This window comes from Delphinapterus leucas, chromosome 9, assembly GCF_059928025.1.
Source record: "Delphinapterus leucas isolate spDelLeu-1000000601 "Yukka" chromosome 9, BTC_Dleu_Yukka2, whole genome shotgun sequence".
Taxonomy (NCBI): Eukaryota; Metazoa; Chordata; class Mammalia; order Artiodactyla; family Monodontidae; genus Delphinapterus; species Delphinapterus leucas.
The window spans coordinates 76,551,322-76,579,107 of NC_143137.1; the positions used below are offsets into that span (position 1 = coordinate 76,551,322).

The window sequence follows — 27,786 nt, forward strand, 5'->3', positions numbered from 1 at the left end:
ACATGACGATCCAAAACCTATGGGAGGCAGCAAAAGAAGTTCTAAGAGGGAAGTTCATAGCTATACAAGCCTACCTCAAGAAACAAGAAAAATCTCAAATAAACAATCTAAACTTACACCTAAAGGAACTAGAGAAAGAAGGACAAACAAAACCCAAAGTTAGCAGAAGGAGAGAAATCATAAAGATCAGAGCAGAAATAAATGAAATAGAAACAAAGAAAACAATAGCAAAGGTCAATAAAACTAAAAGCTGGTTCTTTGAGAAGATAAACAAAATTGATAAACCATTAGTCAGACTCATCAAGAAAAAGAGGGAGAGGACTCAAATCAATAAAATTACAAATGGATAAGGAGATGTTACAGCAGACACTGCAGAAATACAAAGCATCTTAAGAGACTACTACAAGCAACTCTATGCCAATAAAATGGACAACCTGGAAGAAATGGACAAATTCTTAGAAAGGTATAACCTTCCAAGACTGAACCAGGAAGAAATAGAAAATATGAACAGACCAATCACAAGTAATGAAATTGAAACTGTGATGAAAAATCTTGCAACAGGGCTTCCCTGGTGGTGCAGTGGTTGAGAGTCCGCCTGCCGATGCAGGGGACACGGGTTCGTGCCCCAGTCCGGGAGGATCCCACATACCGTGAAGTGGCTGGGCCCATAAGCCATGGCCGCTGAGCCTGCGCGTCCGGAGCCTGCGCTCCGCAACAGGAAAGGCCACCACCGTGAGAGGCCCGCATAGCGCAAAAAAAAAAAAAAAAAAAAATCTTCCAACAAACAAAAGCCCAGGACCAGATGTCTTCACAGGTGAATTCTATCAAACATTTAGAGAAGACCTAACACCCATCCTTCTTAAACTCTTCCAAAAAATTGCAGAGGAAGGAACACTCCCAAACACATTCTATGAGGCCACCATCACCCTGATACCAAAACCAGACAAAGATACTACAAGAAAAGAATATTACACACCAATATCACTGATAAATATAGATGCAAAAATCCTCAACAAAATGCTAGCAAACACAATCCAACAACACATTAAAAGGATCACACTCCATGATTAAGTTGGATTTATCCCAGCAATGCAAGGATTCTTCAATATACGCAAATCAATCAATGTGATACACCATATTAACAAACTGAAGAATAAAAACCATATGATCATCTCAATAGATGCAGAAAAAGCTTTTGACAAAATTCAACACCAATTTATGATAAAAACTCTCCAGAAAGTGGGCATAGAGGGAAACTACCTCAACATAATAAAGGCCATATACGGCAAACCCACACCCAACATCGTTCTCAATGGTGAAAAACTGAAAGCATTTCCTCTAAGATCAGGAACAAGACAAGGATGTCCACTCTCACCACTGTTATTCAACATAGTTTTGGAAGACCTAGCCACGGCAATCAGAGAAGAAAAAGAAATAAAAGGAATACAAATTGGAAAAGAAGAAGTAAAAGTGTCACTGTTTGCAGATGACATGATACTATACATAGAGAATCCTAAAGATGCCACCAGAAAACTACTAGAGCTAATCAATGAATTTGGTAAAGTAGCAGGATACAAAATTGATGCACAGAAATCTCTTGCATTCCTATACACTAATGATGAAAAATCTGAAAGAGAAATTAAGGAAACACTCCCATTTACTGTTGCAACAAAAAGAATAAAATACCTAGGAATAAACCTACCTAGGGAGACAAAAGACCTGTATGCAGAATACTATAAGACACTGATGAAAGAAATTAAAGATGATACCAACAGATGGAGAGATATACCATGTTCTTGGATTGGAAGAATCAATGTTGTGAAAATGACTATACTACCCAAAGCAATCTACAGATTCAGTGCAATCCCTATCAAATTACCAATGGCATTTTTTACAGAACTAGAACAAAAAATCTTAAAATTTGTAAGGAGACCTAAAAGACCCCGAATAGCCAAAGCAGTCTTGTGGGAAAAAAGCGGAGCTGGAGGAATCAGACTCCCTGACTTCAGACTATACTACAAAGCTACAGTAATCAACACAGTATGGTACTGGCAGAAAAACAAAAACATAGATCAATGGAACAAGATAGAAAGCCCAGAGATAAACCCACGCACCTATGGTCAACTAATATATGACAAAGGAGGCAAGGATATACAATGGAGAAAAGACAGTCTCTTCAATAAGTGGTGCTGGAAAAACTGGACAGCTACATGTAAAAGAATGAAATTAGGCCACTCCCTAACACCATACACAAAAATAAACTCAAAATGGATTAGAGACCTAAATGTAAGACCAGACATTATAAAACTCTTAGAGGAAAACATAGGCAGAACACTCTATGACATAAATCACTGCAAGATCCTTTTTGACCCACCTCCTAGAGAAATGGAAATAAAAACAAAAATAAACAAATGGGACCTAATGAAACTTCAAAGCTTTTGTACAGCAAAGGATACCATAAACAAGAGGAAAAGACAACCCTCAGAATGGGAGAAAATATTTGCAAACGAATCAATGGACAAAGGATTAATCTGCCAAATATATAAACAGCTCATGCAGCTTAAAATTAAAAAAAACAAACAACCCAATCCAAAAATGGGCAGAAGACCTAAATAGACATTTCTCCAAAGAAGACATACAGATGGCCAAGAAGCACATGAAAAGCTGCTCAACATCACTAATTATTAGAGAAATGCAAATCAAAAGTACAATGAGGTATCACCTCACACCAGTTAGAATGGGCATCATCAAAAAATCTACAAACAACAAATGCTGGAGAGGGTGTGGAGAAAAGGGAACCCTCTTGCACTGTTGGTGGGAATGTAAATTGATACAGCCAGTATGGAGAACAGTATAGAGGTTCCTTAAAAAACTAAAAATAGAATTACCATATGATCCAGCAATCCCACTACTGGACATATACCCTGAGAAAACCATAATTCAAAAGGATACACGCACCCCAATGTTCATTGCAGCACTATTTACAATAGCCAGGTCATGGAAGCAACCTAAATGCCCATTGACAGACGAATGGATAAAGAAGATGTGGTACATATATACAATGGAATATTACTCAGCCATAAAAAGGAACAAAATTGTGTCATTTGTTGAGATGTGGATGGATCTAGAGACTGTCTTACAGAGTGAAGTAAGTCAGAAAGGGAAAAACAAATATCGTATATCAATGCATGTATGTGGATCCTAGAAAAATGGTACAGATCAACCGATTTGCAGGGCAGAATTTGAGAGACAGATGTAGAGAACAAACGTATTGACACCAAGCTGGGAAAGTGGTGGTGGGGGTGGGGGTGGGGGTGTGATGAATTGGGCGATTGGGATTGACATGTATACACTGATGTGTATAAAACTGATGTCTAATAAGAACCTGCTGTATAAAAAAAAAATATAATAAAATTCAAAAATAAAAGAAGATCCTGTTGTTTTATTTATCCAAATAATGGCCTTATTTCTTCACTTTTCTTTGCCATTTAAGACTCAGTCAGTGAAATGAAGGAAAATATTTTGCTTACAGAAAACACCTTGTAAGGGCTCTCTGAAATCCAAGAGGTTTCTTTTTATTAGCTGTTGATGAGTGGATGTATTTGTCTATTTGCATCCTAGGGAGTAATGAACTACAATAACAGAGTTAATTAATACTTGTGGTGCATAAAGATAAATGGTTACCCCAAGGTTAGTCTGAAAGGGGAGAAGGGTGCTAATCTTATTCATCTCAGATACCTGAGAGTTCATTTATATTTAGAGTAAAGATATTCTTTTTTACTGACACTGTGGTGCAATCTTATATTCTGGAGATGTCAGTGTGAAATGATCTGGGATTTTGAGATGAATCCTGAATAAATAAATAAATATATGGAACACACACACACACACACACACACACACACACACATTCCTATGTGGAATATACCTGTGGGAGTACAGGGCACAGGAAAGTTTTAATCTTAACATTTACAGTGGTCATTCTAATGATAAAGATGGTATCCATCAGATGAATAGCAGGGAATACTGACATAATTGACCTCTGTACTTTTGGCTCCCTCTGGGTGGAATGAAGAAAGGATGTGCAAAAATGCAGTCTGGTAATTTTTGTGCTTATTTTCAAGGCTAGTTTAGGGGTTAGAGTTCTAGAATAGGAGCCAATTGTCATGAGGTCTTTTCTCAGTACTACCAGTGATTTTTCAGGTCATTTGACTTCTGAGTCAAATCTGTAAGGGAGATGTGAGAACTGCCACTTGCTCCAATGGTAGTATGATTTGAGCATACAAACTTTCATGTCTTGGATGATAAATCAATTGAAACAGACTCTGCAGACTAGAATGATGCCCTAGTGGCATGGGAGATGATTAGCAATTTAGACAATGAAAGCATTTTATCATTGTAATATTTTTGGCATCAAAATCTTTTGTGCCCAATAATATTACTTACCATTTTAGGGTTTAGGATTAAGCTAAAATCCCCCAAACTGGTACCTTAATGCACTGATATCACATGCACCTTAGAAGAGAATGCAGTTCTAAAGATTTCTTGCTTTTTATATATTAGTAGTGCATCAAAACACAGTGCTATATTGAGAAATGTTTAGACCATATTTATAAAGAAATGAAGTCGCAGCAAGAGCCACTTTGAATACACCTTTGGAATTTCACGTCTGTATCAGAATGACTTCCATCAGTCTTCAGTTTGCTTAAAGTCAAGCTCCCAGGAAAACAGTTTCATTTCATAACATCATTTGAGAAAATCCACAGCCCTTAATACTGACATGGAAATGTTGCTGTACAGCAGAAGACATAAACTGAAATGCCTGGAATCACCATGCTCTGAGTATCTTTCCCTCTCCCTCCCTAATTAGGCTCTGGGAAAAGAGTGACTTTTTTTCTCTCCCCCACTGAGAAAGTTATGAGACTCTTTTGGTCAAATCACCCAAAAGGAAAGTTTGGAAGTTTATGTTCCTTAGAGAGTTGTCAATTCTGCTAAAGAAGATTAAATGCCTATATCACACGTGTCATATCCTACAGCTAATCACAAGAAAGAGAATAAATGTAGCATGGCCCGCGTCTAGGCAGCTACCACATATCAGTGCAGCCTAGGGGGCCTTTCAATTTCATGTGGTGTACCAGCCAAGATATTCACTCAAAAATAAGTAAGAACATCAAAAAGCCATTGTATCGCATCTTGGAATATTTCACAGTTTGAGCCCCTTGTGTAGGTCTGAAAAAAAAGATTTCTGAGTCGGGGGCAGAAGTATTTGATTTCTCTTTGATTCACTGTTCGAACCACAGAAGATGATTAAAGGCTCCTCGCTTACCTGTGAAGTTGATTTTCAGCAAGTAATCCTTGTACAACTTCTTCCCGTCCAGGATCCTCATGGCGTCGCAGAGCTTGGTGGTGTTGGGACAGAGGGTGCGCTGCATTTTGTGCAGGGCGTGGGCCATGGCGTACACCGCGTTCACCACGAACATGATCTTGGATTCTTGTTCGTAGTTGCTGCTGTCGATGGCCAGGTGCTTGTCGCAAGGGCGCCGGTGGTTGTGCTTGTTCTGGAGGCTACACTGGAACTTCTGCTCCCAGAAGTCCCGGAACCAGGGGTTGCGGTGGTTGCTGTAGGGGCTGAGGCTCTGGAAGTAGCGGTCGAACTGGCGGATGCGCTGGGAGGCTAGCTCCAGGGTGATGGCGCCGTCGGCCACGTGCTCGCTGCCCTTGACGATGCTCTCCTGCGCGCCCCAGCCGTCGCTCGCCACCCAGGTGAAGGAGGCGTTGGCGCGGCTGGCGGCGGCGATGAGCTCGCGCGAGTCGTCGCTGCGCATGAAGAGGACCACGACGCGCGCGTTGGGCTTCTGCAGGAGCTCGCGGATCACGCTGTCGTAGGACTTGCGGATGTTGGAGCGCCCCACCTTCTCCGCCGTGGCGATGCAGATGTTGCGCAGGCGGGCTTCCTGCTCGAACGCCTCGATCCCTGTCTCCCCGTAATCGCCCTCGGAGGCCACAGTGGACACGTAGGTCCAGTTGAAGAAACGCAAGATCTCGGCCATGGCTTTGGCCTGGTAGAAGTCGGGGGGCACGGTCCTGGCAAAATAATCATAGCGCGACTTGTCGCTGAGCTTGGCGCTGGTGGACGCGTAGCTTATCTGCGGGATCTGGAACAGCCTCAGCAGGTTGGCCACCTGGGGGAGGGAGACAGGGGAAGTACCATTTTTAGAAACCCGGAGGGAACTCACTGCACATGAAAGATAAAGGATAGCAGGCCTTTACCCAGCTCCCTTTTCACCTCTAGATCGCTAAGCTTTTCTGGACGCTTTGCAAGATACTTCCCTGGATTCTGTATTTGGAGTATTAGGGAGTAGGTCCCAAACAGGTAATTCAAGGGTGGGGAAAAGACAGAGAAATGGGAAGGGCACTCCTCTTTCTCTCCTAGACTTTATAATAGACGCTGGACCAGGATCAATCCTGTTCAGGTGTCCCAGTGAAGTTGTTTTAAGTTTCTGGGGTCCTCTTATAACTCAGTCTAACAATGAACTACAGTGAATTGGCCCAATTAGGTTTTTAGACAACTTGGCTGCGGTTGTATAGAAAGAGGCTGGGTGTTGTCTAATTCTCACTTCCCCCTCTTTTGCTAAAAACAGCAGTCTCTGAAAGAGTTTAATTTGGGAACTGTATGCCACATGGACAGTCCACATTAGACATTTATTATCTAGGTTAAGCCAAAACAAAAAAAAAATCCATTTTTTTTTTGGTGCATGCCAAATTTTAGGCATATACCTTTCTAAACTTCTGACGGGCTTGACCAACATTTTCTTTGCCTTTTCAACATTTTGTTTCTGTTTGGAGTATACATAGTCCAAGAATACAAATGCTATTCTTATGATATTTTTGATTAAAAAGCAAATAAGGAAGTGTCGAGGACCTGGTCAAAAAAAGAACCATTTACTTTAAAATGTTTACTTATTTCGAATAAAGAATGTAAAATTGTTATTTACCTGTCAATAATATTTCACTGTTTTTATTTATTACAGAATAAAAAAGGAAAGTGACACTAGCGTATCAAGGAGCATTTTATACTTAGAGTATTTGTGAAATTTATACGTTTTAAAATATATACACAGATTATATGTAAATCTAATAACAAGTTTGTTTTTGTTTTTCCTGGCTACCTACCTCATGTATTCTGAACATTTCTATCTTTTCACTGACTTTAGTTACATAATATACTAAGTGGACTTTAATTGGAAACAACGTTGAATATTCCAACATACTCTGCGTACTTTGAAATATCCCTTCTGGAAATTGTGGTTTCAGGTTTATATTTGACATGTAGGAAGCACAGCTTGAAATAAGCAGCTGTTAGCAAAGAGCACAAGTACTATCAAACAACTCACAGCTGAGTCCTGATTAATCATCATTTCATCTGGCAACAGAAACCAACAGCCAAATTCATACACAGCCACGTGGCATGTTCTTAGAGATCGGGACTGCTATTAAAACCAACCCTTAATGTAGCCTAGAGCTATCAAAAATGTTTTCCATATCTTTTCAAATCCTGGTACCTCTCACATAACTACAAAGAGAACAGCAAGAAAATCTGGCGCTTAGCACACAATATAATGCAAATTTAGGATCCAGATACTTTTTGCATTTGGTAAAGACTGTTTTTTAATATATATCCTAGGATGTGAGTGAATTTTGGGGAATGGAGGTGAGTGGATGGATGAAGGCTAGTATGCCATTTACTTTTTCTTTTCTCACGCCTAGACACCCTGAACAAAATGACCTCTATTGGTTCATTTGAACAGGGGGGGTGTTACTTGTTTACTTAGCCTGATTGAGATGGCACTGAGCCAGCACTGTCATCACTTCTGTACTGAGTACCTGGCTTCTTTCGGATGCAAGTACCACTGTGGCAGACTGGTGATAAGAGCCCTGTCTGTGCATGCGCTTGGCTTGATTCTGGAGTTTCTGGGTGACACTGGAGAGGCCATCTCTTCTGGATGCTACAGTTTTCTAATCTTCAGGTTCTATTCATCAGGACCTGAACCCCTCAGGGAGGCAGAGAATGAAAGCCCCTGAAAAATGCCCAGAGGCATCATTTTCTGGCATCTAGGAAACACAGTGAAAGGGTCCTAAACTGCTGAAACTTTTTTCTCCCGGAGGGATATGAGTAATGAAAAGCTGCTGAAGAAAAAAGTTCTTGTCTTTTGACGGATAGGGTCCTGTGGCTTCATTCTACCCCTCCGGGATATCTGAGAACAATTTACAAACAAGGCAGACTGTACAAGACAGTGAAGTAACCATAGAATGATGGAAATATGGAGAAGATTCTCTGGGCTGTGAAGGAGCACAGTGAGCTGTAGCATGGGTGGGAAGATGGTGGGTTAGAATAAAACTGCAACTATTGCCATCATTTTAAGAGTAGTTATCTGATATACACACTACTGTATATAAAACAGATAATACAGACCTGTATAGCGCAGGGAACTATATTCAATATCTTGTAATAACCTATCATGGGAAAGAATCTGAAGAAGAATATATATACACATATATATCTGAATCACTTTGCTACACATCTGAAACTAACACAACTTTATAAATCAACTCTACTTCAATAATTAAAAGAATAGTTATATGTGTGTGTGTTTAATGAGGAAACTACAGCCTACTTTAGAAAAAGGAGGCATATTTAGTGAGCTAAACGTGAGAATGGAACACTCATAAAGGAGTAAGTATAATCTCAATTGTATTTCCTATATTAAATAACATGGAGCAATCATATAGTCAAAATTATGATGTTCAGAGTTACATTAGAAATACATGTGCTGCAAATGAATGATAGAACAAAGTGTTGAAGTCCTTTTGTCATGGTGAACTGTTAATTTTAAAACTAGTTTCCTTAGATTACAAGAGTAAAAATGCTTAATGTAAAAAGTAAATACTACAGAAATCAGCAGATTATAAATCTCCCTTCCTTTCCCTCCCTCACCCACCCCAACCTGATTTCTAGAGAAGAATAAAGTTCTTTGTCTGGTTTGTGCATTTTCAAAATGTTTATACTGTTGTAAAACCAGTTGCTAATGTACTGGGTATTTATGTGTATATTTTCTCCTTTGATATTCACAACTGCCTTTTATGATGAATATTGTTTTCTCCATTTTAGAGATGCACAAACTGAGTTCTGCTAGATGAAGAAGCTTCTTCATAATGATATGATTAGAAAGTGAGGGCAAAATCAAGATTCAGAAGCAGGTCTTTTGACCTTAAGGGCCCTGGCTGTCCTCTCATAACCTCCTGTCTGCTGTCTTCTGTGTGACTTCGAATCTGAGGTCTGAAACACAGAAAGACAGGAGGGAGGAACTGAAGCAGTGTTGTGGTTTACTCCATGGATCACCTAATTGCTATTAGGAGCGTCCTTTTTAACATAAAACTTAAAACTAGGGTTGGGGGATAGCCAGATAATTGTCAGCTGGGTGTTTCCTGTGTCATTTGCCTAAAAACTGGGTGTCTGAAATGTTCCTGACTTACTTTACTGGCCATATGGTTTCTTCTGTGAAATCATGAAGAAATAAGGGGACTCCTACATTGGACATCATTTTAAAAATAAAAGATCGTTTTAGGATGGGGAAATAATGTGGACTTTTGGCAGAAAGTTACCCAATTATAGTTTTAGTAGGAGTGGAGGAAGGAAAAAAGATCTAGTTATATCCTTTAGGAAAAAACCACTTGAAAAGTCGAGATATACTTCTCATGGTTAGAAACTCTAATAAAAAGGTATATAGCTTAAGAGCAATATGAAGGCTTAGAAAATAATTCAGACAACACATAATAGTCTCAATAAGACAGAAGAGACAAGACCTCCAAAGAAGCCACTGGGCTGCTAGGCTCTAATGGGGCATTTGAATGTTGAAAGGACTAGTGAGAGGATGAAAGCTGTAGGTGTGTTAGGTCCTTGGGCAGCCTCGTGGACAATGTAAAAGATTGGCAGGAACCTGTGAGGATTAGGGAGACTAAAGCACAGAATGTGAAAATGGAGTGATTTTTGTTGTTGTTATTTTTTTTAAATTACATTTTAGGAAAAGGTGTGGTGAGAAGAGATAAAATCGCTGGATGAGACAGCTGGTTCCACAAGAGTGAAAGAAAGACACTGCCCAGTGTCCTTCTTGCTCCTAAGTGAGAATGTTTCCTAACCTGGAAATGGTGAAGCAAATATATGAAAAAGTTCTCTCACACCCAAGTAGGACAGAAGACCGAAAGAAAAGCCCATAATCAATGAAGTTTGCCTCCAGCTCTGAGTTCTGGAAGATATTGCAGATTAAATTAGATAATCATTATTAATAATTTCTGAGAAACCAATAACGGGAGGACTGTCAGAGGGTAAAAATGGAGGAGTAAGGGCAAATTCAGCAAGTACAAATGAGGAATAAATATAAATCAATAACCATGATACAGTTTGGTAATTTTCTAAAATAGAGTTTCCAGTAGAGAGCAAGCAGGCACTTAGAAATGAACAAGACAGTTACAGGGAATCAGCATGGATTCACTAAGAATCAGTTTCACTAGAGTCTTTTTTTTTTTTTTTTTTGCGGTATGCGGGCCTCTCACTGTTGCGGCCTCTCCCGTTGCGGAGCACAGGCTCCGTGGCCATGGCTCACGGGTCCAGCCGCTCCGCGGCATGTAGGATCTTCCCGAACCAGGGCACGAACCCGTGTCCCGTGCATCGGCAGGCGGACTCTCAACCACTGCGCCACCAGGGAAGCCCCTCACTAGAGTGTTTTCAACATTAGTTGAACCATTTAGGGAGGAGTTGTAGCCATGGCCTGTGACTTCAACAGGTATTGGTGACATTACTTGGACTCTTGTGAAAAAGGGAAAATGATAGGAATTGGGTGAAAAAGTTAAATACACTAAAAGAGAACAGCTTGAAAGAAAGTCTGTATGAGGTGGTCAAGTGAGATTAAATTTTTATCAATGACTTTGGAAAAAGATATAAATAAGCTATAAGATCATTACATTTTAGAGCTAGAAGAAGCCATGAAGATAATCTAAGCCTTTTGCTTTATAGGTGAGGAAACTGAAGCTCCCAGAGTGAAGTGAATTTCCAAATTTTACACAACCAATAAGCAAAAAATTAAGATTAGAGCCCAGTCTCTTGATTTTTCCAAAGGTCTAGTCTCCTTCTCTGGCAATAAGGTGGTATTACATAGGGAGAGATGTATGTTTGTGGATTTAAGTTAAAATTACACAAGTGAAGAAAGGCTAAGAAAACTAGGGAAAAAATGAGGATACACATGCAAAGTTGAATGTTGCAATAGTCCACCAAAAATCCAAGGGGGGCTAAAGTCCAAGAGGGATTATTAAGCGGTTTGCTCTCTTTATATATGAATTTAGATCTACTGTTGTAGATATATTATCTTCTTTAATCCTCATAACAATCTTATGAGGCTGATACTACCATTATCCCATTTTACAGATTGAGGGACTGAGGCACAGAGCACCTAGGGATCCTGCTGAAGAGCCCCTAGGTGATAGAGACAGAATCTGATCCCAGGCATCTGACACTATGCTCCACTTCCCACACTTATTCGATCCATTCCGTAATTCAAGCTCTTAGCCTCTGCCGTATGGGATTCCTCTCATTACAATATAGCAACGATATATTTTAAGTTATAGTATGTCTGTCTTTTTTCACTTGTCAAGGCACTAACTCCTTGATTGGAGGACCATGAGCAATCATTCCTTGTTATCAAAAGTATACTTTTTCGGGCTTCCCTGGTGGCGCAGTGGTTGAGAGTCCACCTGCCGATGCAGGGGACACGGGTTCGTGCCCTGGTTTGGGAGGATCCCACGTGCCGCGGAGCGGCTGGGCCCGTGAGCCATGGCCGCTGAGCCTGCGCATCCGGAGCCTGTGCTCCGCAATGGGAGAGGCCACAACAGTGAGAGGCCCACGTACTGCAAAAAAAAAAAAAAAAAAAGTATACTTTTTCATTTGTCAGTCTATACTTTGAGATGGTTCCATAGACGTTTGTTTACTGACTGACCATCTAGCGAGATAAGAACAGTTGTCTAAGAAACCAGGGGACATTTCAGCTGGGAGTTTGAAAGCTTCAAGCTATAAATATCATGATCGGGTTTGGCTTTATGATTTATGTGAGAAACACCAAGACCTTATGGCAGAGCCTGTTGTTTCCTAGGGCCTGAGAGGCCACATACAAGTTTTGCAGACACCCTTTCTGCATGTAGTGTGTACTATAGTTTTATGTTCAATGTTCAAACACCTTGGGGTATCCACTTTCTGGGTGGTTTGAATTTATTCCAGACTATGTTGTGCAATGTTTTCACTGTAACCTCTCAAGTCACAAATGTATTACTTTTTTTTTGACTCGAGGAGAAATGCTTAAGGTGCTAGGCTTGGCCAGCTACTATTACATTTTCCAGTAGATGCTATGGTCTGAAATGAGTATTTTTGTCTTTGTCCCATTTTCGCGGTTTTAAGCTGGAGTCATTTAAGATGGCTTTCACCAGCAATAGTTGTCCACCAAACCAATGGTACATGCTGTTGAACTTCTGCTACCATTTTCCCATTATTTTCCCCTCCAAATGAACTCAACTCTATATGGTTTCTCTATATAGTTATTTCCTCAAATCTATGCGCCTTTGCATGTGTTGTTCCTTGTGCTTAGAATGACCTTTACCACTTGTCTGTTCAGTGAATCCATTCAAGGGCCCCTTCTCTGAGAAACCTGCCTTGATTTGTCATTTCAGGCCAAGTTGTGTGCCCACCTTCTGAGACTCTGTCACTCCTCTATGTATTTCCCTCATGGCACTAATCAAAGCGTATGGTTACTTCTAGATGATTCACTAATTCCTCTACTGGAGTGAAAACTCTGAAAAACAGGGAATGAACATTGTTAATCTCTGTTTCCTCCATGCCTTGCAGAGTAGAGAGATGCTCCCTATTGTTTGTTAAATAAATGATAAATGAGTTGATAGCTTCCTGCTCTTTCATGTGACCTTTCCTAATTGCAAGGATACGTTTCTGTGGGAACTCCCCGGCCCCCAAACTAGCTACCCACCAGCAAGCAGTGTAAAGCTCCTCTCAAACACTACCTATAAACAATATTCTGTGCAGTGTGGATCCTTCATTAATCCTTGTCAAGTTTTCACCAAAATGAGACGACACATAGACAATTGGCTTAGACGTTGAGGTAGCTGAAGCAAAGATTTTTCATACTACCGTTAAACCGATTTCTCCAAATTATCTCTGCGTAACTGACTAGGAATATACAAAAGGAAGTCAATATCACCCCAACGGGATCTGGCCAGTGCACCAATTTCCTTTGAGCTACAAAGGTGCCTTTTTGTCTTAAGGAAGACAAACTAAGGCCTTACCATGGAGCCTTAGTCCTCAAACCACATAAACCTAAAGTAGGAATCATATAAACATATACCTAAGGGAAGACTTCATCAGATGAACGCTTACTAGCTCTGCTGATAAGGTAAGGTTTTCCTGGAGACAAATGCGTCATGTACAAGATAGGTAAGCAACCGGACACACTCAGCGCTCACGTCAGTTGCTCAGTTCTTATTCTTTCTTGGGAATGTCTTTCCCATAATCAGTAGCCAGCTGTGAAGTGATGCTACTGTAGGCATCCAAACCATCCTTATTCACGGCTGGGAATGTTGAGTTAAAGACCAATTTATTGGGGAGTTTTACTTCTCCCGACATTTTTCAGCAAGTCACAGGGACTCTTTAGAATTCCAGGTGTCATGCTTCATTTCAGTGATGCTTCGATCATGGGGGAAAAAAAGAATGTAAACTATGGGAAAGAGCTCGGGTAGTCTATTCTTTGAGGTTGTGGAAAAAGGGAATATGAATTGGAAAATTCAGAGTCACCTGTGAACTCCCATATCCTGGGGTCACTCTTCCCATTCAGGTTATCCATGATGTATCCATTTTAAACGTGACCGTCATGCCTTCTGTGGTGACACAGTGCCAAACATTTTTTTTTTTTCAGCAGAAGACAAAAAGGCGTATGTACGTCTAGTGTCTCCAGTAGAAATAAGTTTCCCACTAAGGTGATTGTCCAAGAAACGTGCTATCTGCAAAGCTGAACTGTATACATTTGAAAAATAAGCCGTTGCTGCTGTCCTGGGAATTAGGAGACTTGATAATAACCTCCATGGGTTTGCCTTTGCATTCGACGCTATTCCCATATCGCTTTGGGGCTGTTTTCTAAGAATAAGCCTACACCTTTAATAGTTTTATCACACATGCAGTGCTGATGGCTTTGTTTCATTCTTTTAATTAAGTGATTATTTATAAGCCCGGAAGAGTGCTGTACAAATTCGACTGTACTTTAAACCATCTGCTACCTTATAACCCATGTTATTACCTAAAGCCAGTTCTAAAAGTTGTGATGGGAAGAGACGTCAGTGACCCTCCTGTTCAGATTGATCAAGCGGCACTGTTAGCTGTACAAAATCCCAGATTGGCTTGGATTTTAAACTGAAACTAGAGGTGATGTGTTGTTGAGAAACTGCCTGAGGAATTCAAGCTGTTCCCATCACATGAGTTATCTGCCCATAAAGGATGCCAATCACATTGTTATCGCAGAAAGGATTAGTCACTTTTTTTTTTGGACCACACTGCCTACAGCACATCTGGGACTATTTTACATGAAAAGAGTTGACTGGAGCCCATGTTTGAAGGTCAGAGATTAATCTGGATTTAGGAAATCATGTAATGGAGGGTAGCAAATGCCAGTTTTCTCAGTTTAATCTGCAGAAGCCACTGATTCTTACATGCCATGAGCACAAAAAATGCTCTAGTCAAAGATTTACACTGCCATTCCCATTAATGGTATGACTCAGTCCTGATGATTTTGCAGGGACGTTCCAGACAAAGGACTCCTTAGTCATGGCAGAAACCTTCATAAATGGCTTTCAGTAACCCTGATTTCTATCCCTCCCTTTCCTGAAATATTTGCACTCAACACCTGTGGTTTGCAACGCAGATAGGCAGACACTTTCATTTTCTTCCTTTGTGACAGAGGAATTTATGAATGGCAAGGTTAGCCATTTTGGTGTTCTCATAGCTTATCACTGAGGCTGAACTGCTATGCAGACCATGTAGGATCCCTTGGATCGCATTTTCCCGGGAGACTGGCATCATCAGACATGTCAGGTTTCTCATCGTAAGAAACACACGTTCGACAAGGGTCTTTCTTTCTCCCTTACTAACAGGCACCATCTCAGGAGTGACTTTGCTTCCAGCTAGACTTAGCCGGTACTTAGAATAGGAACGAGATGGTATTTTGCCCACTGAATCAGCCTGTATCTGCTCTTTGCTCCTTCTCCCCCCATGCATTAACTTTCAAGAGAAATCATGGAACTGAACTGGCTTGAATTGCAGTCTCTGACAGTAAGATCAGGTCTGTGGCATATCTGGTCCAGCGTGCATTAGTGTCTGCCAGTGACACCTGAGAAACAATGACTCCAGGGATAACTTGACACCAACAGACCTGTTAAAAACGCATCCTTTAGTGCCTTGGATATTGATTTTTGACAATGCCTGTTGAGGATTTAACAGAGCCACAGTTAACTAATCCATATTTTTCTGTGGCCCTGAAGTCCCTTGTATAACATAATATGATAAATTTAGTCCTATCAATAAAAAGGCACTCCTATCCTTTTTGACTGTTAACCAAGGTCCAAAAGCTGTTGGGTAAGCGTGGGAAGAGCTAAGGGCTGTAGCTTAATTAAAAAAAAAATGATTAGTATTTATTTCTGAGGTCCTTTGTAATAATTTAGGGCAGAGGGCTATATACCGTATTATTTGTAGCAAATAGAACTATGTCATTGATGGTTTTCCTGTTAACTGTTCATTACTTCAACAGAACTGGCAGGTACAAAAGCAAGTAGTATAAGCATTCAGTGCATAGGACTGGAATCAAACCAACCCCTTCTCTCACTAGCTCCATGAATTTAGGCAAGTTATTTTCATTCCTTAAGCTTCAGTTTTCTCATCTGTAAAAAGGGATTAAGTAGTTTCTGGTTTATGAATTTATTTAAGGATTAAGTGATAACACATGTGAAGCACTTAACTCACTGGCTAGCACATAGTTAATGTTCAAAAAGTATTGGAGGTCATGAGAATGGCTAAGCCAGCAGTCATTCATTCAGCAAACTTCAATCAGTGCTCATTATACAAGGTGCTATTCTCAAATTTATGTTGTCCTAAGCTGAGTAATGTATCCCCACTATCTCCTAGGAAGTTGTAGTCTCTTGGGGACAAAGAAACATAACAAGGATAAAATTTTGAGATAAGTGTACACGTACTTATACTAAAACACAGGTGAAGGAGCACGTTCAGGTGAGTCATGGCAGGCTCCCATGTAGAAGTAACATTTAGACTTGATCTTGAAGAGAAAGTGAACAGTTGTCAGGCAGAGGAAGGGAGAGGAAGTTTTCAGGAAGAAGAAAGAGCACAAAGACAGAGATGGGCAAATGCACTTTTGCTTTAAGAGCAGCAAATGGTTCAATATTATCAGGGTACCCAGTGCCCTGTAGGGATTAGCAGGGTGAGGAAAAATAGAAGGACTGTGGCTGCACTGCTAAGTTTTTTATACGCTATGCTAAAGAGTTTGAATTTTTCTTCTTTAAGAGATAAAAAAGACATTAAAATTTTTAATTAAGGGAATGACATGACCACAATTATGTTCTAAAAAGGCCACAGTGGATGACATCCAACTTGAAAAGAAAGAGTCAGGGAAGGGTAATCAGATGGACGACATATTCATTCTGACTCAGGCTGTGAGTTCTTGAAGGCCAGGGACCTTGTAATCCCAATAACAGTGAGTCAGTTAATAAAAGAAAGGACAGGATCAGAGGTTTAAATAAAATTTGAGTCCACTTAAAACCATTTATTTGGTTGGTGGTAATTACTCAAGTACTCAGGTCTTAATTTGTTCTCCTGTTTGTGTCATTACAGGTCACCTTGAATTCTTCTTGGAAAGAAGAAGGTCATAAATAATTTTCATCCTTGGAGACTATAAAAAGGCTAACGAACTTTTAAATTCCTGGAAGCAGCTCAGAAAAAAGAGCTTGAAGCCTTTCTTCAAGGTGGAAACAAAAAGTGAGAGCCAGGTAAGTAAACTTTGATAACAGTTGAAATTCACTGGCTGGCACCAACCTGTCTTTATTGTCGCATTTCTTTAAATCTTGTATAAACACTATTCCTTAAACCGACTGTGTCAACATAGGTAATATGTGCTTAATGCACATGGTGGTTTTATTTCGATGGAAAGTTACTTTTTTGTAGAAAAATTCTGAACAAATTGTAGATTATGTGTTCCATCACATCTGTTTTCCACACTGGGAAAGCTTAACTGCATGGTTTGTATTCTCTGAGGGCTCATTGTGAACCTAATGGCAGCTACCCAAATTGGACGCACAGTGCTTGGGAGGGGCCGGCTAGCCCCTGGGATGTGTGCCCTGCAAATTCGACCCTATTAAGTGATGGCGAGTGTCTCAAGATGCATTGCCATTCTGACCGCTTGGCAAGGAAATCTGGTCTGTGTTTGGAACGTAATTTTTGAAGGTGTTCTGCCTATTGTATTTTCCCCTGTGTTACAGTTCCCTCTGCGGGAATGTAAAGTCAAGGAGCTGGCATGAATCAAGACTTTGTCACTAGTAACAGAGGGATTTCCATAATATACCAGGTGGTGATGTCAAAAATAGCGACAGCACAATTTTAGTGTTCAAAGTCCCACTGCTATCCCGCCTGGAGTAGCAACGTTTACTTAGAGTTTACTGCAGGTGTTTTTGGAACATATTCTTAGATTTTCCAAGTCCACTAATTGGAAAAATACTCTGTAAGTTTTCAACTGCATTTTTCTCAGACCAGTAAAAGCACTTCTATTACATTAAATCAATGGACTTTAATTATTATAAACTGCTAAGTGTTGGCTCTTTGCATATTGAAATACTGAGCCTGGTACATATTGCTCCATTAAAAAGACACACATTTAATGGTGATTCGGAAAGAGAACTTTGTATTGTTAAAGCAAAATCACAACTTTGTTTTAACTGAACGTGTCAGCAGTCCTACATCGATGAGCTTACTGATTAATCTGTAATCATATTATAAAACACTGGCTGATCTTTCAGGAATGCCTGTGTCCCTTGGTTTTCATCTCATGACCTCCATCACAGATGTGTGACCACCACAGAAGCTGGTTCTCAGCCATGGGCCATTCTATTGCCCTGTGGATAGTAGTCCTGAGAGTAACCTCTTGTTTTTCACGAGTAGTTTCCAAATAAACACATGACAGGAGGAGAATTAATTAAGGAATAAATTAACTCCAAAGCAAAGGAGAAGAAATAGTGCATCTTAGATAATTACATCTGGCGAGAAATTTCTACAATGAAACAGTGTTAACAGAAACATTTTTTCCCCCTTAGCTATTGTATTTTTTAATTTTTGAATTTAATTTTATTTTTTTAACGTCTTTATTGGAGTGTAATTGCTCTACAGTGTTGTGTCAGTTTCTGCTGTATAACAGTGAATCAGCCACACGTATACATACATCCCCATATCCCCTCCTTCTTGCGTCTCCCTCCCACCCTCCCTATCCCACCCCTCTAGGTGGTCGCAAAGCACCGAGCTGATCTCCCTGTGCTATGCAGCTGAACAAAAGCATTTTTGAATTGCTCTTGCTGTTGCCTCTCTCTCTGTGATAAAGTCCTTGAACAGCATTGCCCTTTTTTGGAGGAGGAGAGCAGGAGCAATGGAAAGAGTTTTCAAAACAACAGCTTGGTGAAATTGCTTTTGCGTGAAAAGTCTGGGAAGAAAATAAAAGCTTCTATCAGAGATAACTGTTGAGTCGGGTTTTTCTGAAGCTTAGACTACGTGAGGGGGTGAGGCAGTGTCGGAGGCAAGCTATCCGGATTTTAATGTTGTAAAGTGGTAGAAGCTTGAACTAGGTGTTTGACCTTCATGAACCTCAATTCCTCTTGGAACGACTCCTCTTGCACTGCAGATGTTAAAAAAGCTAATAGATAATATCTACTAAAATCTAAAATGTTTAATTCTCATTATGTGTGGACCACTATTTATTTATTTATTTTTTTACTGTTTTTCGTGTATTTTCTCATTTAATTCATGCAATAGCCCAGTGAAAGAGGCACTATTCATATCTCAGTCTTAGACATGAGGAGAGAGGTAATGAAGGATCAAATAAATCTGAGGTAGTCTGCATCCGGAGTTGTAATCACTGAGCTGAACTTTTTTAAAAAGGCACGGTAAAAATGTGTAGTTGTATCCGTCCTGTGCTTGTTGTATTTGCAATATTAAACTCATTAAAGGCAGCTATCAGTTTTACTTTTCTAGTGATAGAGACACTAAAGATAGATTGGTAAATGGATCTCTAATGCTGTCACCCTGCTTTTCTTAAGTACAGGATCATGTTTCCTTCTCTTTTGTGTTAGCTCCAAGCGTGGTATCTGGCCTGTTCGACACTCTGCATATTCTTTATGTGGAGAGACTGCAGAGAGCTTGATTAGAGTAAGGATGGGGCTCTAACCTGATCTGCAATGGCCCTGGGTGCCCAGCTATGCTGAGTCTCGGGTAGTTGTCTCTGGGAATAGTCAGTCTAAGGACAAGTGGAGTGGAACCCTTGCTACTCTCAGATCAAAGCACCTTTTGTGGCACGCGCGTAGGCAGTGGAGGTGGGGAGGGTGGGGGGACTTTTGTCCCACAAGCTCACTTTGCTACATCATCTGGCTTTTGTATCAAACACAGTTTTCTGTTGTAGGAAAATGCTGATTTTTCATTTACGGTCTTCCAGACTGATCTAGAATAGGTAGGTCGTGGTTGTGATCTGCAACCCACGTGTGATCTGCAACACGTGTGATCTGCAACACCCATCCCTAAAGATTCATTTAGGGATGCCTTCTGGTCATGCAGCAGGATATCATTCTGTTAGTTCTTTCAATTCGTTCAGAAAACATTTACTCTCAACTGGTAGAGGCATTGTCTTCGGTGCCCTCAACACAAAGACAAAAGACGTGGTTCCCAAACTCAAGTAGCTTCTAGTTAGGTGGGAAAATAGATATGCAAAGGAATAATTATGGTTAATAAGCTAGTAATGGAAGTGTGTGCTTAGGTCGTGGGCGCTTGGGCAACGTTTCACAAAAGGGATAGGGTTTGAGCTGAGAACTGAAGGAGAGAAGGATTTGGCAAGGCCTACAGACAGCTGAGGGACAGTGCATTCCAGGTGGAAGAAACACTGGTCTCCTTTTTTAGGAAAGAATGAGCAGGTAGTATACATTGGTAGACGAGAAAGCAACTTTCCAGGGACACTTCAAAGCCAGGCTTTCTGTTCGCACGGGTCTAAAAGACTTTTTCCTCTTCACCTCCGTTCCTTTCTGCTCATTCTATCATTCTCTCTGGTCTCCTAGGACTTATGTCGTCAGCTGATTCTCTGGTCTTACACTTGTACCTGTTTTATGTACGGATTTGATATTTCCTCATTTGCTTATAGATGCCTCAGGGGCTTATAAGATGTCTACTATTTATAAATTTTTTTTATTGACGTATAGTTGATTTACAATGTTTCAGGTGTACAGCAAAGTGATATTCTTTTTCAGATTCTTGTCCCTTGTAGGCTATTACAAGATATTAATATAGTTCCCTGTGCTATACAGTAGATCCTTGCTGTTTATCTATTTTATATATAGTAGTGTGTCTCTGTTAATCCCAAACTCCTAATTTATCCCTGCCCCCCCTTCCCCTTTGGTAATCCTAAGTTTGTTTTCTGTTTTGTAATAATATTTATAAATTTTATTTTGCATGCTCTCTGCTTCACATTACCTAGTGTCTACATATAGTGTTCTTGCTGAACCTAAAATATATAAGCTTAATAAATGCTTATTTTCTGATGAAAAATGATTTTATGAGTGCCCTAGTTGTAATTAGTACACAGTCGAGATGCTTGATTCACCAAATTCACACAAATACTACCATAATCAAGTGAAGTAACAATTGATTGGACTTCTTCAAATTAATCCTGATGGAAGAGAGTCTGTAATTTATTTTGCTTCGTGTTTTAGACGCTGCCTTTATAATCACTCATCCTAATAGAGTATTTTGCTTGAGCGATGTATAATTATAAAATTAAGAAATGCCCTTAAATGCAACATAGCTCAGATACTAATATGTTGCTTCGGTCTCCTCAGTTACAGGCCAGCTTTTCTTTGAATAAACTCCAGTAACCGGGGACTCATTTCCTTACAGCCTCGTCCTTCAGGACTATCGTTTCTAATAACTCTTCCTTATGTTGGCCCTGAATATGCCCTGCTCTAAATCAGTGATTGTCAGAGGGAAAGGGGGATAACTTTGTAATTTGGCAGTGTATAGGAACATTATGGGATGTCACAATTTAGGGTGCTGTTGGCATGTAGTCCAGTGGGGAGGGACCAGTGAAGCTGCTAAACATCCTGCAATGCACAGGGCAGCTCCACGCAACAGGAGTATCCAGCCCAGTAGTGACAACGTTGAGACACTCTGCTCTAGGTTAAATTTATTTATCCACAGAAAAAGCATTATTTTGCCCTCTGTAGTCTATCTGATACTCGGACACAGCTAACCGTATGAAGCCTTTTGTAACCCCGAGTCCTTCAACTCTTTTTCTGACGCTCCTATAATAACAACAACAATTCACGTGTGACTCTTCCCCACAGCCTTTGAATTTAAAGGAGGAATGAATCATTGAGGGAGGGCGACGTTTAATACAAATTGACCAGTACAGGTCCACTTTCACACTGTGGAATTAGGTGGAGGAGGAATAATAGAGTGGTGAGTATCTTTTTGGGTCGTTCTTTGCACCCCATGTAGATAAAATCTGGGAAACTTACTGCAAGGGATTTAGTTTGAGTTATTCTTCTCAGAGACATGATGTGAGCAATGCGTGGCATGTGCAAATCCATGTCATGATAAATGATATAATGGCCACCTCCCAGGGTCAGGAGTTCCTGGGATGTGGCTATTGCTAAAAATTCTGAAAAAGGGTCTGTTTCCCAAGCATGCGAAAGAGGTAGTAAGATCCTTTCAAGGCTCTCTTCTGCCCTTTTTATGAGCTATCTAGCCCAAATACCCTTTTGTCGCTGAGGTCACTTTAACGCTCAGGGACGCAACAATAACTGGGTCAATTAATGCCTGTCCTCTTGTTGCAGCTGAACTTTGCTTTGGTAAGGCAAGAAAGACTGAGGAAATATACATCCTCTGAAAGGAGTGAGGAACATTTGGGGGAACATCTCAAGAGACATTTTTTTTGTTTTGACTGAACAACTTAGGAGCTCTAACCACAGTCTATTTGCAAGAACACAAGCATAAACACTGCTTCAAAATAGTACCATGTAGACAATTGCATCACTAAAGGCAACCAGCCTGATTCTCTTCCTGAATAAATACTACTTTCCCCCAAGTGGGTGGATTGCAGGCTTATAGAAGAGAGCAGAATACAGTCTTAAAAATGCTTTGAAAAGAAGCTTATTCACCAGAGGGGGTGAATAGACCCCACGTATATTTGCTAATAAAGAAGGATTTTGATGCTAGTGTTTTTTGATTACCAAATTTAAAAATCAGTCCCGTTGCTTTAGACAAGGGACCACCACAGAGTGGTTTGTCTTACTTAATAACAGTGTTGGGAAAATGTCCCGGTTTTCATCAATGGTGATACAGGTTAACTCAGCAAATCATTAAGAATTTCTCCTTTCACGCAGTTTTCGCTGTCTGCAAACTGCCTGTTGTATGAACTGATACAGCAGAGGATATCTCCTCTGCTGACTTCTAGGAGGATTCTTCCTTAGTAGGAAGACAATGAGAGAAGCAGAAACGGGAGAGAAAAGTGCCTGCTGAAGCATTCCCACCAATAAAGCTATTCGGGCCCAATGGGGAGATGATAACGTCTAAACTGAGCCAACCACAAAAGAGAAGATGCACAGATTTTATCATTCTTGATCACTCTGTCTCTCAAGAGACAATTTTGTGACTGAAAACTCTGTGCTGTGGTTTGGGACTTGATGCAACAATTAGATGAGTGGAATCTTTGAAATTGTGTGGTGGATTTCGTACTAGGAGATTTTTTCTACAGTTTAACCCTCTTTTCTTCCCCCAGCTTAGTTCAAGCACAGGCGTTTTCCAGTAAATATTTAGGAAGTCCAAAGCAGTTTAAAATGGATGGCAGAGGTGACTGGTGGGCGTGGATCTTTGTGGCTACCAGCTGTACACTGTCACCACGGTTACCAGACACCCGGGCACAGGATCAGAATCAGTCCAGGAACAAAAGTACGTGAGTGTGAGGGGCCCCCAGAAAAATCCTCTCTTTGAAAATATCTCTCACTTGTGTACAAGAGTGTCTTAAAATCACCGTTAGGAATCTATTGCTTTGGATTGCGGTTGACTATTCTTTTTTTTTTTTTAGGATTCTTATTAAAAGACATGTGTTTCACAAGGATAACACTCTTAAATTCTCAGCTATATAAGAGCCCCTAAGACCTCTTCGTTCATGGTGCTTAGCTGGAAGCAAGGCCCTGTGGCGAAGGGTTCCTTGGAAGGCTGCCTGGAGATCAGTGTGTAGACAGATGGCTCCACCTCCCTGCTTACTTTGGCCGAGGGCACCAGCGTGAGGTCTAATCAGAGCCTGAGCGCCTGAGGACAATGGAGCGGGGAGTGAAGCCCTCTCTCTCCTTTCTTCTCTAGTTCATCCCCTTACTCCTGTCAAGGTCTTTGTCCTCTTGCGCACAGACATCTGCTATATCTTTCTGATGGGTTTCCTCAGATCCAGCCTTTCATTAATACTGTGGCTCAATTAGCTTTCCTCTAGTGCAACTTTCATTCTCTCAGTCATCCTCAAAACCTTCCTAAAGGTCATTTCTTACTTTGTGAGCCCCACGAATGTATTGTGAATTGTAGTCACTGTTATTTCATGATAGTACTGTACCCACAGCCAGAATTCACATTCCTCGAGGTCAAGGCTGTGTTCTCTACGACTTCAGGGGTCTCTCTAACCCCTGCAACAGGGCAGGACATACACAAGGAGCTTTGTACAGATTAACTGATGGATGAAGCCCACGGGGAACCAGCAACGATTTCATGGGGCTGCTTGGCCACGGAGTTGTTGTTAGATGTGGCTCTTCCGCTGCTTTTTCCTATGATTTTAGGGCCATAATAGTTACTGTTTATTGAATCTGTTAGTTTTTTGGTAAGGCATTTCCCACGGATTCTCTCAGTGTATCCTTTCGACAACTTCTTAAAGTGGATGGTTTTTCCTTATTTTACAGGTAATCTAGTAAATGCCAGGGTTGGAATTCAAACCCCAGTCTTGCTGATGCCAGAACCTTTTCCGTATAGCATGATAGTTTTGGTTTCTTTATTTATATTGTGGAGACAAAAACCATATCAGCATTTGTGACTTTATAGTGATATGGACCAGATAAGTGAAATAATATATTAGCCAGGTCCTTTGATGATTAAGAAGTGGCTTTTTCCCTTGTGAACAAGTGCAGGGTTTTAATAACCTACTTTTTTTTTTTAAGATAACCTGACCTCTTTTGAGGAGTTTATAGGTAATAAAAAAGTAAAATTAGATTAAAACTATATTAGCATAGTTTGTTAATTATTTTGGATAAATAGATATTTACACATCTGCTGTGGAGTGCTATTTACTGCATTGGGAGAAACTAAGGTCAGAAAGACATACTTGTAATCCTTTACTAGTGGTAATATTGAGTATAATATAAATATTTATAAAATGTTTGGCACTCATCTGGTGAAAGTATTATTGAAGTATGACAGATATACATTATTTTAGTTCTCTCTTCTTAAATAGCAAGTTCCATCTTACCTGATCCAAGTATAGAAACAGTGGCAAAATTAACATGATATGCTTTGAGATGTGCAGTATTTTCTATCCATCTAATGAAGTCAAAGGGTGTTTATGAAAAACCAATTATCCTAATTCCTCATAATATGAGTGTGTACACTGTAGAAGGAAAGAAATTTGCAGTAGTCATTTAGAACAGCACAGAATTGCAGGTAGAATTTTAAATGCCACGAATCTCTGATATAGAAATAAGGTTACTCCAGTGCAAATAGAACCAATTTAAGTGGTTGGCGACAGATACAGACAACGTGTGTGTATTATGACTTCCTTTAGCGCTTGGGGCTTTGATTATAGTCATTTGGTAGGAGGCAGAGTGTTCAATATGTGACTCTTATCTTACGGACTTTTATTACTGCCGCATTCACCAGGAAAATATTGAAGTGACATAAAGAAATCACATAGGACAGTTGAAAGAGCCCCAAAGCACAAAAGATCTGAGTTCTAATTCATGTGCTACCTACCAGTGGGAGTTTTCCTGAAACCAATATTTCTGGGTCTTGGGAAGTTTGAGGAAGATGAATTCTCCGCTCTTTTCCACCTCTACTTCTGTGACCCTGTGAGCATTGCAAGAGTTTGACTAATACGTTCCTTCTTTCCCTAACAAAATGATGAGAACCAATTTTCAACTTTTTATCTAGTTTAAGTTATGTGCTAAATTGTTCCCTGTTTTTTTCTCCTTTGGTAGTAATTATCTGGCTTCTGTGCATACATTTTCAGGTTTATACCACGAGAAATTGTTTATAATTTATCTCTGAATAAAACAATGCTTGGGGAAAAATTAGTGTGGAAAAGTATAAAGCTCAGCGATTTTGTACTTTCTTGTGCTTGATTGTATTGATGACTTCCAATCATGACTCTGCCGTGGATCCACATCCTTTGTGATGTAACTTAGCGGCACGTGTATTGTGGGTAAGCACATATTCCCCTGCTCCTTGATTCTGGGCAGAGCCTTGTGAGTTGCTCTGCCTGGAGGGATGTTCACAGCTGCGAGGCATGCAGAAGCTTGGGAGGGGCCTGTACTGTACAGTTAAATTTGCATTCTCTTGCATCTCTGTCACCACTCTGAGAAAAACATGCCCGGGCTCGCTCACTGATTCCAGGTGGAGGATAAGGGACAAACCGGGAGCAGAGCGACCTGCAGCTGAACCTATTAGCCTTCATCATCTCACTCCAGCCAGTCTTCAGACTTATAAACTATAATAAGCAGTAATTGTTGTTTTAAGTCACTGAATTTTGGGGTAGCTTTTTATGCTACAGTAGCTACCTGATATATCTCTAAACAATTTTCATTGCTAAAGTACTGTTCTGTCTGCAAACCTATATTATCAAAGACCCATCGCAATGAACAATTGCATGGCTAATATCATCCATTGATGAAGCTCTTAGGATATTCTCCTCTTGTTCTCCCAAGACATAAAACCAAAGAGGTACAGTGTTTTACCAGCAGCACTGCCAATCTTACCTGTATGGAAACACTGCTGTAAGAGCCGCCAATGACCCCTGCAATGAACAGTGGGATATTTTCTTGAATGGCATAGGATCCATCAGGACACATATACTCGGCTTCATCCACTTTTGTCAAAGAAGCCCTGACAAATTCCAGTGATTGCTCTAATGCATAGGTATCCCTCGAGCATGTATCCAAAATGTGAACCCCCAGCTTCACTCCTGGGAGCAAGTAATTGTCTTTGTTAATTTCATCAATAGCAAACAACATGGCTTCCAGGCGTTGGATCCCTCGATCTTCATTGATTCGCCCACATTCTTCAGTTCCAGTGCCTTTTTCTTTAATAGGAAATAGGCCCCCTAAAACGAGGTCACCTTCTATTTTAATCTCCCTCCTCAGAAAGTTATGGTCCCCTAAAGAAAGTAAAAGTCCCTTTGAAAACAAAGCTAAGGTAAGAACTTGGAGTCTTGTCAACATCTTCATGAATCCCGTATCTGTACCTCTGGGAGATATCAGTGGGTGGAACCAATGCTGCGCGTTAGTCCTCCTCTCTCATTTCCAAACTGGATCTTTGTTCTGTCCTTCATATAAGCGAGGAACAGGCTAGCGGAGGCTGTCAGCAAGTTCCTAAAGAGATGATAAAAATTAAATGAACAACAATGGTAAAGAAAGCAACAGTGATTATTACATTGATGGTCTCCATTCAGACCTTTGGTGGGATAATGACTCAAATTACCATCTGCTAAACACACATGGACCATTGCACCAGGCACGCTCCCAGCAAGTATTCTCGCCCAGTCCTTACAACACACTGTGATGTAGCTCTTAGTGGTCCCACCTCCCAGAAATGGGCACTGAGGACTAATGAGATAAAGTGACCTGACAATGTGTACTTAGAAGGGAGTTAGTGTTCAGACCCTGGGTTTTCTAATGCTAAGTTCACTTCACTCCCTCTTCTGAGTCATTTACTTTGCTATTGGTAGGGCAGCAACTTGGCTATGAGTCTTTATTCCTTGTCTTTCAACTGTAAACAACTCCTTCTTACCCACTCTTCCCTTTCCATTTGGAAATAAAACAGAACACAATGGTAACTCTGTCCCTCTGTCTGCATCTCTGCTGCCACAGCCCTGTCCTCCCTTCATAGCTGACGTCTTCACAAGGATTGTCCGCAGTATTGTCCCCACTTGCTGTCACCCCAGATGCTCTCAGTCACTGCAGCCAAGGCTCTGCCCCCACTGTTCTAACAAAATGGTTTTGGAGAAAGCAACTACTGATCTCCTAGTTTCTAATTCCTTTAACCCTTTGTAATCCTCATTTGACTTGACCTTAATTGAAATCTTGACTCTTCTCTCCGTGGTCCGACTTCCTAGGCTTCTGTTCTCATGC

At 40.5% G+C, this 27,786-nt stretch overlaps 1 protein-coding gene across 1 annotated transcript in view; it reads right to left on the bottom strand.

The window, feature by feature from the left end:
• The window catches only part of GRM3 (glutamate metabotropic receptor 3), a 106,125-nt gene extending 78,994 nt beyond the window's left edge, over positions 1–27,131 (bottom strand). Inside the window, exons 1-2 of the mRNA XM_030759742.2 lie at positions 26,416–27,131; positions 5,327–6,182 (exon numbers count right to left, since the gene is read on the bottom strand). Coding sequence (XP_030615602.1) covers positions 5,327–6,182; positions 26,416–26,883 — 1,324 coding nt within the window. The 5' untranslated portion in view covers positions 26,884–27,131. The remainder of the gene's footprint in view (positions 1–5,326; positions 6,183–26,415) is intronic.
• Between the last annotated feature and the right edge of the window lie 655 nt (positions 27,132–27,786).